Source organism: Plectropomus leopardus, chromosome 11 (assembly GCF_026936395.1).
Source record: "Plectropomus leopardus strain MGB_pleo_1.0 chromosome 11, ASM2693639v1, whole genome shotgun sequence".
NCBI lineage: Eukaryota > Metazoa > Chordata > Actinopteri > Perciformes > Serranidae > Plectropomus > Plectropomus leopardus.
The window spans coordinates 30,406,812-30,420,337 of record NC_142186.1 but is presented as its reverse complement, the minus strand read 5'-3'; the positions used below and the strand labels follow the sequence as shown (position 1 = coordinate 30,420,337).

The 13,526-nt window shown below is 43.6% G+C and overlaps 1 protein-coding gene across 1 annotated transcript; it reads right to left on the bottom strand.

Moving 5' to 3' along the window:
* Window positions 1-63: 63 nt before the first annotated feature.
* mex3a (mex-3 RNA binding family member A) lies at window positions 64-12,926 on the bottom strand. Its single transcript, XM_042489138.2, has 2 exons — window positions 11,760-12,926; window positions 64-8,729 (listed from the first exon to the last, which is right to left on the bottom strand). The coding sequence occupies exons 1-2, from the start codon at window positions 12,178-12,180 to the stop codon at window positions 7,576-7,578; spliced, it is 1,575 nt and encodes a 524-aa protein (XP_042345072.1). The 5' UTR covers window positions 12,181-12,926; the 3' UTR covers window positions 64-7,575.
* Between the last annotated feature and the right edge of the window lie 600 nt (window positions 12,927-13,526).

Genomic DNA, 13,526 nt, shown 5'->3' with positions numbered 1-13,526 from the left:
TGAAGGCTCAATTTAGCCATTAAAAACTCCCCCTTAAAAAAAAAACAATTGGTTTCAATTGGAGATCATTTCATTTTTGTTTTATTAGAAACATTTACAATACATCTTGAATCTTGGAAAAATAACAAAGAACCAGAACTAACATGGCGCAGATACAATAATAATAATAAAAATGTCTCCAAAAAATGTAATTCACAAAAAAACATGTGCTATAACAAATAAACCTGCAATATCACATGCCTCGTAAGGGCATGGCATACTGTAACAGAGTTCAAAGACTTCTTTTTTTTTTTTTTTTTTTCCATCCATCAAAGTTGACGGTCAGCCACAGAGGGCCACGTAGGCAACAACCCTCTTTCACTGTTCACAGAGAAACCAGAAACTAACGCCAGCTGATGCCGGCCCAAAAACTAATGCACTACGACCACTATTAGACCGGTATGAAACACCTCTACTGTGCTGGAAAAATTGGAAACGCTACCAAAGACAAACTGTCAGACTGTATCGGCCTCTTTGGAAAAGGTTGCGAGTTTCACCAGTGAGCCCCACTTCAGCCCCCATCCTTTACATGCAGCAGAAAATGTGCCATCGTAGTGTTTTTGTCAAGTTTTTCTCATCGGTATCAACTCTTACACAAACTTCAAGTTAATTCATATGAGGTGCGAACTGTCTTTCATCACTAACAAGGTAACTGAGAGTACAAAATCCAACTTTGACGCGGGGACTGAAATGGCCCCTTTGCCTGGCTCCAAACTCGGGTCAACTTTCCAGTTTCCAAAGAGACTCCCACTATGAAAATCTACAGAGGAGAAACAGCCCAGGTGCACTGATGTTAAACACAGGACCTGCACCATTTCTCCTGTCTAAGTGACCATACAACATACATGCAAGCTAGTACGGTAATGAACCTGTTGTGTGTAAATGTGTGCATCTAGTTACATAGATCTACTACACAGTGCGCTGTTGTCCTCTCCTAGATGCCTCCGCTCGATTTGCACTCTTCACCTAATTAGCACATTAGGAAAAGTCTCTCATAAAGGCTTCCTTTAAGCTGATTATGCTCTGTCACTATTGATCACAAACTGTCCGCGTAGTAGATGCAGAAAATGTATGAATGAAAGTGTGTACAAGTTAAGCGTGGCCCCATTTGGCGGAAGGGCCACAGCTGCCTCATTCATTCCAAGCATTGCAGTCGTAACATGTTTTATAAGTAAAAGCGAGTTTAGATTACAGAGGAAATGAGTTATGTGTTTCAGTCAGTAACATGGGGTTAGTTGAAGGGGGGGAAAGGGGGTTACAGCAAGCAGCACTGCACAAAGAATGCTGATGCAGGAAAAATATATAATTGAGGCACAAAATTGATGCTCTGTGACTAAAATATCTCCAAATTCTAAAAAATATTATATTATTTTCTGTAATTATTCCATCGTGAATGCACTGATGTTGAAGTGGTGCATGTCTGAAGTTAAAATTTCAGCTATGGGGACCGCTTGTTCTACTTACTTCATGTTGAAGCACGTGGAAAAGGCGAACGTCCATAACTTTCATAAATAAAACTTCTAAACTTATTTTCTCATTTTACTTATTAGTAGAAACTGACCTCCCTGTGTTTAGAAATATATTAACTTCTTGTAATTTTAATTAAAAAACAAAATGTCTTGAGGTTACTCATAAATATGTTGCTTCATTTTTTTTTTAACTTTTCATAAATAACATCCAGATACTGACTTTTTTTTCCTCTGCTTTCTATGAAATAATAACCCATGTTAGCAAAATAGATTTGAGAAACTGTAATATGCTTTTTTTTTATTCATTTTAAGTTACTTTCTATAAATGTATGTGGAAGAACTCAAATATAGTCTACGTTGAAAACCTGTCGCAAATTCTTTCCAAAAAAACAAACAAAAAACTTAAAGCTCACTTGTAAATTGACAAAACAATAAGCATAAGGAGTGCATTGAGTTGAGTGGTCTTTTTTTAACCTTTTTTTTTTTTTTTTTTTACATTCAAATGCATTACTTGCTCAATGTGTGATTTTTAGACAGGTTGGTACAATTGCTTAAGTGCATCCATTGAAAATAAGGATTTCCTATCACTCCTTAAAAGGGATTCTACATAAATGCATAAAGACCTTTTTCATATCAAGAGAAGAAAAACATCAACAGTTTCTACCATTACTATAATAGTAAGCTTAATACAATATTGTAAATAATACTAACAAGAACTTAATGAATCAAATGTCACTGCGAGTCACCCCACCCCTTTGTTGCTCAATCCAAAAGTATCTCATACCGGGTGAGTTGGACAAATGAAACTTACACCATAGCATATTCTTAAGAATCATAATTAAACTTTATGTATCAATTAGTTAAACTACACGGTAAATATACGATTTTAAACCGATGTTCACTTTAAGGTCTTAAAGCTTTTTATATCAGGCTGATGAATTCTTTATGCGATCTTAACTTTTTTTCTGATAAATCTTACCTACTGTGCTATATCTCACTAACATGCAGTTAAACTTAAGGATACAGTTAACGGCTCTCCAAGACGATAAAACCACAGTGTTGTTTTGTCTACTATCACCTTGTTTAACGGTTTACTCTGAGGGGTGTTTAAAATCAGGAATTCAGCCTGGCTTGTCATTGTCAACACAATTCCTTCTTTTTTTGGACAGTCCCTTTTTATCTAAACTTGTCCAGATTGAGCAGGAAAGATTAAGACGTTCCCAGGACTGTTTCTCACCCCTCAACCTAACCGTGACAATAGAAAACTACTCAACGGACGGTGTAAGTGCCAGGATGTGCTTTAAGCTGATCTCTTTGGGGAGTCTGTTACCGACGCCACTGTAGTATTAAACTAATCTTACAACACTGAAACATGATATGCCTTTGTTTCACAGATATCGATTGAGTGGCCTCTTAGACTTTTTTGGGGGGGCAAACAGAGTAATTTCTTAATAATCCTGATTGAAGTCTAAACCGATGCTGATTTTGAAAAATAACTCAAGTTGTCCTCTCCTTGTGTTTTGTTCTTTGGCTACGTCTGACCTTTTTCTTTCAAAAACAATACAGATGAAAAAGTAGGTGTAAAACAAAATATCAAATAGAGCCAAAAACGTATTAATATGTAAACAGAAATCATCTTAAGATATGCTATAAGTAACGCGTCTGCCCCTGTATGTCACCTCAAGAGGGTAAAGAATCAAAGCTGACACCATGTTGTCCTACCCTCCTCTTCGCTTCTCACTGTGATTTTTTGACCAAAGCCTTCAAGACATCAGTCCGTCATAAGCAAAGTCACCAGCTCCTGCTTTTTAACAAACAGTACAGCCCTCGGTGCTTCCGCTCTGGTCTTGTTTGTTTGTTTACACTTGACTTTTACACTTTTACAGCGCGATGAGATTTCCTCGATTTATTTCAGTGCTACTCAGGAGAAGGAATCCTTAAGTTTTGTCTTGACCCACCCTGTGATCTGATTGATATTCAACATAAAAAAAATTAAGCAATCACTTTAAGACCCTGATGAACACAACAAGAACAATTACTTATCCTGAAACTGTTACTAATTAATTATATCTCTGTTTCTACTCTGGCATGAATCCATAATGAATTTTAAGCAGATATGAGACAGAACGGTATTATCCTAATAATCAAGGTCAATTTCTGAATAGAATATTATTTAAAGAACTGACTAAGCAGGCTCCTCTGTTTATTGTCCCAGTATAGTCCTATTATTGCTTTTCATCCTAATATACATAGAAACGGATTTATTCATTTGGGGTTATTACACATACTATTCATTCCAGTTTTTATTTGAGATTGGATTTATACATCAGCGGCTTCATAAAAGGATATTCATTATTACAGTTTATAGTAGTGTCTGGTTAATTTCTTATCTATATATTTGGATGAAATACTAAGTTAATCAGTTTAAATAATATTTCTTAAATGTATGGATCTATCTAATATACTATTATAGTCAAAAAGGAGGATGGGACGCATATATAAAAGATTTACTCTCCCTAAGAGACATCTTGACTTCCATATGCTAAAACATTGACGATGACACCCTCAGCTTGTAAAAATAATCAAAACCTCACTTTAAGCGGGGCCTTTGTCTGGATGTTCATAACTGATACACATACTGTATTTACATAGATGCTCAGAGTGCTTTCCCATAAAGTACAATACTCATTAACTCATACAGCGTCTAAACAGGGAGAATCTCCAATAAGCCCTCTCTTCATTAAACCAGTGCAAAACTCAAACCAGGTCGCCAGCATTGACTGAATGGACGAGAGGTCTCCCAAATCACCACTAGTACTACTGTAGTATTAAGAATAACAAGAACCACCATAATACAAAAAAATGATAGGGAATCCTTATGTGCATCAAATCCTATGAAATGTCTTTCACCATCAGTGGTCGGTTTGGTATTAATCAAATGTATTGTAATAAGGTGCTTTACTCTATATTTTAAGTAAAGTGTTTTAAAAGCCTAATTTCCTGAATCCCTCTAATCCCCACCCGAGCCGTGTGATTCACATTCTTCAAAAATAAGTACTTTAAAACTTGTTTTGTGGGAGGGGGGGCGATACTATCAAAAGGCCAAAGTTGCTACCTTGTACGCCAAAGTAATGGCAATATTTTAATAAAAAACATTAAGGCGGAAAAAAAAATAACAAAAAAAAATACTAAGTTCAAAGAACAGTGTCATACTGCCTTGAATTTGAAAGCTTCGGCCAAACCACTGTGCAATTTCTCCATCCATAAAAATCATAACTATTTCTTGTCTACATCTGATAGATTTCAGGGTACTTTTTTTGCAAGTACAGTGCTTTCCCTGCAGTCCACACGTGATGTCAATGGTCTGCTTTATACGTTAGGTTGTTGGGTTGTTTTTTTTTTTTAAAAAAAGGAGGGGCCTTTGTGTCCTGAAATCTGTAATTTTTCTGTTGAGACAGAAGCCGAGTTCTCCAATACAAAACGAGAGCGGTTCCCTGTCATCACGGCTGGCACACATGTGACATCAACTCAAAAGTCGCTGCAGGACTTGAATGATCAATACAATTGCAGGATCTACACGGTTTCTTTTTTTTCCTTTTTTTTTGGGAGCATACTTCTCTCTTTCTCCAGCCAAAATGAATCCCCCCCGCTCACCTCCTCCTCCTATCATTCAACAGCTTTAATCCCTACCCCCATCCGCTCTCCTCTAGCCCTCTGAAATCCCCAGGCTGGGGCTAAGGCAGACGCAGAGGGTGTGTAATTTGATTCAGCATGAGTGCTGGTTAAATGGGGCGTTTCCTCTGCTTTCCTGTCAATTACAATTGTCTGATTTCATTCTGGAAGCTCAAAGCGAAGGGGTGTGGGGGGGTGGGGTGGGGGGCTGCCATTGGCTGAAGCCCGGGTGTCCATAGTGAAGGGGCAGCTGCAGGATGTCCCATACAGTAGCGAGCTGACACGATCTGCACTGGTGCTGTCACACAAACAAGACCCCATCCAAAATTTCAGGGCGGCACTGTTGGGGAGCGGAGGGGGAGTTAATGCTGCACCCCGCGCCATAACATCACGCAATGTCTGTTTCGTAGGTGCCCATGTACAAGATTCGGGGAAATTAACGTCGAAAACAGGTAGCTGGGGGATCCCCTGATAACTGTGGATAATTTATGTTGCTCCGAAGCCTCCCTTCATTTCACAGGCGCTGCCAAATTCAGCTAGTGTCTTTCAAATTTTGTGTGTGTGTGTGTTTTGGGACAAAAGAGGCCCCCTCTCCCCAGTAGGGATAGCTCAGAGCAGCAGAAAAGGAGAGGAAAAAGGGGGGAGGAAGGGGCAAGAGGGAGTGGAAGGAGGGGGTCCTTTTCGCCCAGCTGCATCCAGACCATGCAGCCCCCTCTGTGCTTGTAACAGCAGGGCGGGGCTGTAAGGGGCTCGCTGCGGGACCCCGTCGTTACCCCTCGCACAGCTCCAGAGTCCCCACACGGTCCGCACCTGGACCAACCCATTTGCCTAATTATCAATGAGGAGATCCAGGCCGTGTCCGAGCGCTGTGCAGCCCACGCCGCTACCGAGGCCCAGACAATACGCCCCACTCAGCGAGGCCTTCGAAAGCAAACGATCAAACTGTAAAGCAGGGGGAGACATAAAAGCCACTCCCAAAGAAAAGAGAGAAAGAAAGGGGGCTAGGCGAGACCTCCAACTTGGGGTCACAGCTACAGTGTGCCATGAAACACCTGCTCCTGTACAGCTTTGCTAATTACAGGGGAGACAGCTGGCCCCTCGGAGCTCGCACATAATGCTGCTAGTATTGGGGACGTAGAGTGAGGATTACTGATTTGGGACTCTGTATTTCACAGTGTCAACTATTTTAATCTGCTGCTGATTCAGGAAACATTTTTACAGTTTTACTCGGCTTCTGTCCACGCACTAATTCCCCTCTTTTATTTACGGTGCACACCTCAGAGAAAATGCTTGTTGACTGGAGCTCTTGCTGTGTCCTATATCGTTCAGCGACTGTGGCCAAATGACCACACAAGACAATAAAGCGCGGTTAAGGTGGCTTTGAAACAAGTCCATTGGGGAGACAGATATCGAGAACTAGCCAACTGGATGAATTCCAAGGCTTTCGGCCTCACAAATTAAATCAGTGCTTTAAGCCAACCGAGGAACCACATGCTTTTCAAGTGCCACGAGGAGCGAGCATTACTGAATCTTTTCAACAAACTGCAGTGGCCAAAGTGTCATCAATGGCTACTGGAAAGAAAAATTTCACTTAAACTTCGTACAACTTTTATCTACCTCTTGTGAGTGATGACACCAATAAAATGTAGCCTTAAATAAATGATGTAACGTCCTTTTTTAGAATCTGGTTTATAAGACTTTAAGGTATAACAATAATGAAATAAAGGGGGCTGTCTTTTGTTTTCTTGTTACAAGGCTTTGAGAACCAATCTATTCACATTTTCACTTAAAATTAATATCTCTTTTGGACCTATTAATCACAGTAAAACTGAAAAGGCTGAATTCACCTTCACATCAGCTCCCGAAATTTCAAGGTATGATTGAAAATCCTATTTTAGACCAAGATGATTGTAAGGTGCAATGAAAATTCTCAGTTTTTTTCCTCCTTCTAATAACAACATTGACTTTCTGGGTCAGTCAGGTGCAGATTGGGTACCTCAACAATCATCTTCTTCCTTCCATATAAACCCACTTCATGGTAAAATAAAAAATTTTGAATAATAAAATGTTCACATTACTGTCTACCTCTGCCTACACTGTGATTCATGAATGAAAAACAGCAGCAGTCAAAAAACTGAAAATGCAAGGTACTATACTTCTCTTATAAACAAAACTTTTATAAAATATATATGCATATATATATATAAAAGAAAAACTTAAAAATATTTCTTATACTTTTTAGTAAAGCAAGCAGTGCCTTCTAAAATATCTGCTTGATTGTTTTTAAATTTTCTGAAAAACAAAAATGTGTATTATAATAATAATAATCATAATAACAGTAAATAATTATTGAACAAACACTGACAAAACTAATGATAAAAACTGATGTGGTTCCTTAAGAGAATATTCGGATGGCCTGTGTGACCTGGGTGTGGCACACTGGGCACTCCGGGTGGTTGAGCTCACAGATTCGGATGGCACACTCCATGCAGAAGAGGTTATGGCCACAGGGCACCAAGGCAGCCGTCACTTTGCTTTCAAAGCAGGTCATGCAGTCCCGCACAGTGGCCGGTGGCGAGTCCGGCACTGGCAGACGGCCTGGGAAGCCCTCGCCGGCTGAGGTGGGCTCACTGTGGGCGCGGCGGGCCTGGGCATGAGGTGAGCCGGATACGGGCACAATGCTGGTGACTGAGGAGTTGTTGGTGCTCCCGCCTCCGCAGGACTCGGGTAAACCAGGGGAGAGTCTGGTCAGGGGGAGCGGGAGGCCTCCGAAGCTCTTGGACCGCTGCTGGGCGTAGAAGGCCACCTGTTTGGGGTAGTCGGGGTCGCCCCAGCTCTGGGTACCATCCGATCCAAAATAAGAGCAAGGCTTCTCTCCGGAGCTGGAGAAGTTGCTCTTGTTGTAGATTCCCCCTCCCTCGCCTCCTCCTCCCCCTCCCCCTCCAACCATGGCATCAGAGAAGTTCTGGCGGTAGCTGCTGGTGAGAGGCTTGCGCTGGCCCCCCTGCAGCCCCCACACCTGCTGTAGCCGGCTCTCCAGACCACCGCTGCTGCCCGCTGGGCTGCTTCCACCATTCGGCCCCAGACAGTCATTCTCATTATTGTGGTCGTGCAGGCCTCCTGTTCGGAAGGCAATGTGTGCTTCGATCTCCTCGCGGGCCCGCTCGGCGTTGCTCGGTGACCCCGTGATTTCAAAGACGGGGTCACGGTCTCGACTGGGAGTGACGATGTAAGTGCAGGTTTGCTGCTGGATGCGCTTGATGGTGGAGCCTTTAGGCCCCACGACCAGCCCCACCACACGGTATGGCACTCTCACCTGAATGGTGGTCTGACCTGGCAAAGGTGTGGGCGGGGAGCCGCTAAAGGACACTCCCAGCTTGTTGCGCGATGCCCGCAGCATGGAGAAGTGCTCTGCAGCTGAGATGATTTCACGGCGGGCCAGTGCAACATCCTCCTTCCGGCCAGTGATTAAAAACACGGGCTCCTCTCCTCTAACGGGGGTTTTGATGTAGGTGTTGGTCTTGGCCCGCAGGGCTTTGATCTTGCAACCTGCAGAGACACCAACATACATTTTTAAATAGGTAAATATGATACACCGGTTAAATTTTGTGACTCACGAAGCAACAAAACACACTTTATCAACCCGAGTTAACAGAAGCCCCCCAAAACTCAGATTTATTCACCAATTATGACCAGTTTAACATAATATGATGCAGGTTTTTACTGGCAGAGGATACACAGAGCAATTACAATGATTCATGAGGTTTCCACCACTTAACCATTAGTGTACGTATTCAGTACTGTTATTTATTAGCTCTAAATCAGACGTGTCTTACTGAGATACATGGCTGGTGCAGAGGTTTGGCCAGCGTTACTGTTTTGGGGGTCTGCAACAGCCGCAGCAGATGCAATCACTTCCTGACCTCTCCTTGAACTTGTGGGACAATTCAGTCAACCCACATATGCTTTGTTTTTAGGCCATTTATTGCTCTATGTTTGCCCTATTTGGGATCACGGTGCAATAGTTTACTCTATTACGTGCTTTTAAGGCCGGGTCTCAATGTGAGAGAGTGCAGGTTAATGTTATTTCATGACAAATTACCTGACATTGTAATGGGACAGAACAGGACATACAGTAAATCAGTAATTATTTAGGGAGGATTGTCAGGTACGTTTGAGGTCAAGAGGAACACGGTGAGAGTCTGTTTATATAACACTCAATGAAGAATGCATCAAGCAGCACTCGGATCAGTTTTCATTCAGAAATTCAGGCAGCTCCCTCATTAAGGCGTCCAGCATTTATTGACGACTTAAACGCGCCTTTCTTGTCTCGGGGCCCGTCTCTTTGGACAAACATCAGGCAGTCCGTTCATGGGAAAAATCTCATCTTACCAGACTCCAGGTGCTTCAGATCACACAGCACATCATTGCATTACCTATCTGAAAATCACAGCAGCACGTATCAAAAGGTTCAAAGGCACATTAACTTGAAGACGAATGTCGCTGTAATGCCACTAAATGGGCCCACTTTGTTCAGGAACACTTACTTCTCAGGGACCAGAGGTACGGACAGAGGGATACTGATGCTCATAGCCTAAATCTGAAAATGCCCTTTGTGGCCATTTACTGGTATTCGGCTAACAGACCTGTTCATGCCACAGGGATCAAGGAGCAAATTCCCTTCCTTCGAACCACATTGCACCTTTTAATCATCCCAAATTAATGCCTCAATTAAAGAATCATCTGTAAACAAAATAGGTAGTATTAATTCATCGCAACCAGGAATTAAGGTCAGCGGGGACAAATATATTTTGTGGCATAAGAGGTTTCCCTGATTCAAAACAAAGCCAACCTTGATCTGAGGAGCACCAGAGGAAGGTACAAGGACATCCTCTGGGGATCAATGACTCAGACGGGAGGACACAATCAACATCCAAACCCTTTCTTCATGACAGGATGCTCCCGTTTGCCAGATCCACCAGGCGAGCTGCGATGCACAGTGCCGAAGAGAAGGGGGTGTGTAACCAACTAACGAAGGGCCTGAATCAAAAGCAGCTCATCTCAAATCCCCCCAAATCAGCACTTCTTCCCCCTCGGTCAAGGGAAAGGGCCCTTTGCTGCACTTGTGCACACTGGATCCACCCTCCAGCTGTCTTCGGTTACAACATTAAAATTCAAAACTTACACTTCAGAGTAAAGAACAGGAGCCGCAATAGGAGACAAGGAGCACAAATCCACCAAAAATTTCAACTCGTCTGAACCCCATGTGACATTATTGGAGACCTGTTTGTTTTCGAGATAAATCTGGATTTGCTGATGCTACCTTACCCGCCCTGCAGTCTTTGTACTTCTCTCAGTCCGGCCCCCTGCTTCTCCCTCTCCTGACAGGCAACCATGTGGCATTGAGAGTGTGCAGTGAAGTGGGGGCTCCTTGTGTTGAGCTCCAAGGCGTGACTCCCATTCAGCTTTTGGATGCTATACTGCCCTGTCCTTGTTTTCTCACCCATGGGTTCATCACAACAGTTAACAATGGGTGCAGCCACGTAAACACCGAGAAGAAATCAACTTCTGGGGTCCAAAAGCAACTTGTTAGCAGCTTGATTGCACACAAATAGTGCGAGGGGAAAAAACCCACATTTACTGCAAAAAAGCACAAACAACTAAATATTCTGTTTTTTTAAGGACTCCCACCTCCTGGTGCAACTTCTCGCTGAGTCACCCTTTAAGGCCATCCCGAGCAGCAACACTGTCTTAATGGGCCCCTCCCCTCATCCCCCGACTTTCACACCTTTGTTTGACAGCTGCTGTCATTCAACTTCAGCTCTTTGTTCAATAAAAAACCTCCAACTGTAAGAGAAAAAAAAATCTGCAACGTGTCTGGAATTGAACTTTCCAACTCCCCTCATTTGAGAAGAAAAAAAAAACAAGTGGACCACGCTTGCTCTATTGTCCAATTGTGTCACTGGGGCAGTGCGCAACATAAACAACCAGCTGAATAAATTTGGAAAGAGGCAAAACACATCCAAAAAATGCGCCCAAATGTGTTAGTTTGGTTATTTTCTCAGCCATCAATTCAAAGTGAAAGACATTCCTCTCTTCGCCAGCTGCACGTTGCCTTTTTTGAACAGTCTGGCGCGTCTCAGACGACAAAGGAAGCAAGTGCTCTCCGTGCTCCAGTGTGTGTCTGTGCGCTGACATTGATGGCGTGGATGTAGAATAATTCGCCCAGGAGGGAACGGGGCTCTCTCATTGCAACACACACACACACGCAAAAAATCACTCAAAAGCTAAATAAACACAAAGCAGCCGCCGACTTGTTTGACCGTATGCGCGTAATGATGAGTGCACGAGAACTTGCTACATTGTAGCAGAAAAAGTGGGAGGCTGATGTCTCGGGGGAGTACAAAAAAAACACGCGAGCACACACACCACTCCCTTTTCTTTGTCAAATAACACCAGGTAACAGTTAGAGAACAAAAAACAAAGCACACGGGGAAGCACGGCGGGGATCATGCAGCACTGTTAGTGGGATAAAAGCGCAAGTTTGGAGGGAAATAAATTTGCAAGCCAGCGGTTTACCTTGTCTCCCCACTATTTCGGCCACATGTTCAGAGCTGGGCACTGGGACGCATTCTGTTATGTTGCAGCCTCGTCCTTTCGTCTCACTTGAGGAGCTCTCGTACAGGGCGCACAACTTGCTTTTCCCTTGCAGGATCGCCGTGTCCCCACCACCTCCGACGTTGTTGGTGTGGTTGTGGTGGTTGTTGTTATTGTTACTCCGGTCCTGTACTCCTGTTGTTGGGGCTCCGCCGCCGTCCTCGCCTTCCCCGAGCCCCAGCAGAGACAACTGGCCCAGCGCGACCCTGAGGGCACGGGAGTCGTCTTCCTCCTCGTCGGGCGGCACAAGGAGACCTTCGCCTCCGAAGCCGGAGCCGGCCAGATCCCCGGCGTAGCCCCCATTTTTCTCCATGATCCCTGCTAGAACCAGCAGGCTAGGCATGGCTAACAAAAGAGTGTGTGAGACAAAGACAGGGGAAAGAGACTGGAGAAACAGCACCCGTGCCGCCTCCTCCTCGCCCCCTCCTCCTTCCAATTCCCCCCTTTGCGCTAGTCCCTCCCATAGACCGGCCCCCTCTCTCTCTATCCGCCAGACTTTCAGTACAGTAGTCTCTCTCCGAGCTCCAGGCAAACGGGACACAAGGCCGTCTGCACGATAGATGGGGCGGGCGATGTGTTGCTCCACCCAGTCTGGTTTACACAGCTCCCCTCCTCGCCGAGACAAAACGAGCCGCCCTCCCGTTGTACCATTCCGTCTCAGGTTCCCGAGCCTGTGGCATCCCAAATCAAGCTCCCCGACACCTATAGAAAAGAAGAATCATCTTTATTTTTTATTTTTATTTTTTTATTATTTTTTTATTACCTCACTCGCACTCGTGTGGTCGCAGACTCGCTCACAGCTCCGCAGCTGCAGTGTAGCCTGAAAACCGCATTTTCGGCGACTTATGTAAGAATCCAGGATGTAAACAGTCGCGTTTCAAAAGGTGCCAGCACAGTGCGCACATGGTCGTCTAGTGGTGCTGCTGAAAAGATGATGTCAACTTTATCACTAAAAGAAAAGAAAAAAACAAAAAAAGAGCTGCTCCTATTTTATAGGGATGATCGTGGAGCATCTGATATGAATTTTAGGAGTTTGTGACATTTTTTATTTATTTTTTTGGAGGGGGGGGCACAGGGGGGTCCGCCCACCTCTATGTAGCCGTGCTTTGCGGCAGGTCACCGCGTTGTTGTCTCCGGCGCCGTTGCGCATGAGGATGTTATGTATAGGAGGGAAAGAGGGTGTCTGGGGGGGCGGTGGGGGCTGTATACGAGGAGGAGAAGAGAAAGGGAGTTGTCAGACAGGCGTTGCAGACCCTATGCAGCGGGGGAACATCAGAAAAGCCCTCGCACAATTCCCGTTTTAAAAAAACAAAAAAAACAAGGGTTTGCAGCAGCCCCGGTGAACAAAGAACCGCGCTTCGTTCCGCGTGTGGACTCCCCAAGATGTCCTCGACAGAAACCACGCCTGACGGCATGGTTGTAGTAGCTACAACACAAAGACTCCAACTGCAGCAGTGATAATAATATTGTTAAAAATATATTTATCAATACATTTAAAGCATTAAGTCAGACTTTTCTCCCTTTTTTATGGAGATTTCTTAAGGTTTAAAACAGCTAACAAAGTACATGCAACTTCCATTAATTGTTATAAAATTCTGGAAATTTGAATTATTTGCAATGAATTAACAAAATAGTAATGAAATAAAGGTGGGATTTCTCAGATTTTATTATTTTATTTTATTACTTACT

Coding starts and splice junctions, on each gene's coding strand:
- mex3a (XM_042489138.2), bottom strand. CDS start 12,180: ATGCCTAGCCTGCTGGTTCTAGCAGGGATCATGGAGAAAAATGGGGGC. Junction 8,730..11,759: donor CGAAATAGTGGGGAGACAAG/GTAAACCGCTGG, acceptor GTGTCTCTGCAG/GTTGCAAGATCAAAGCCCTG.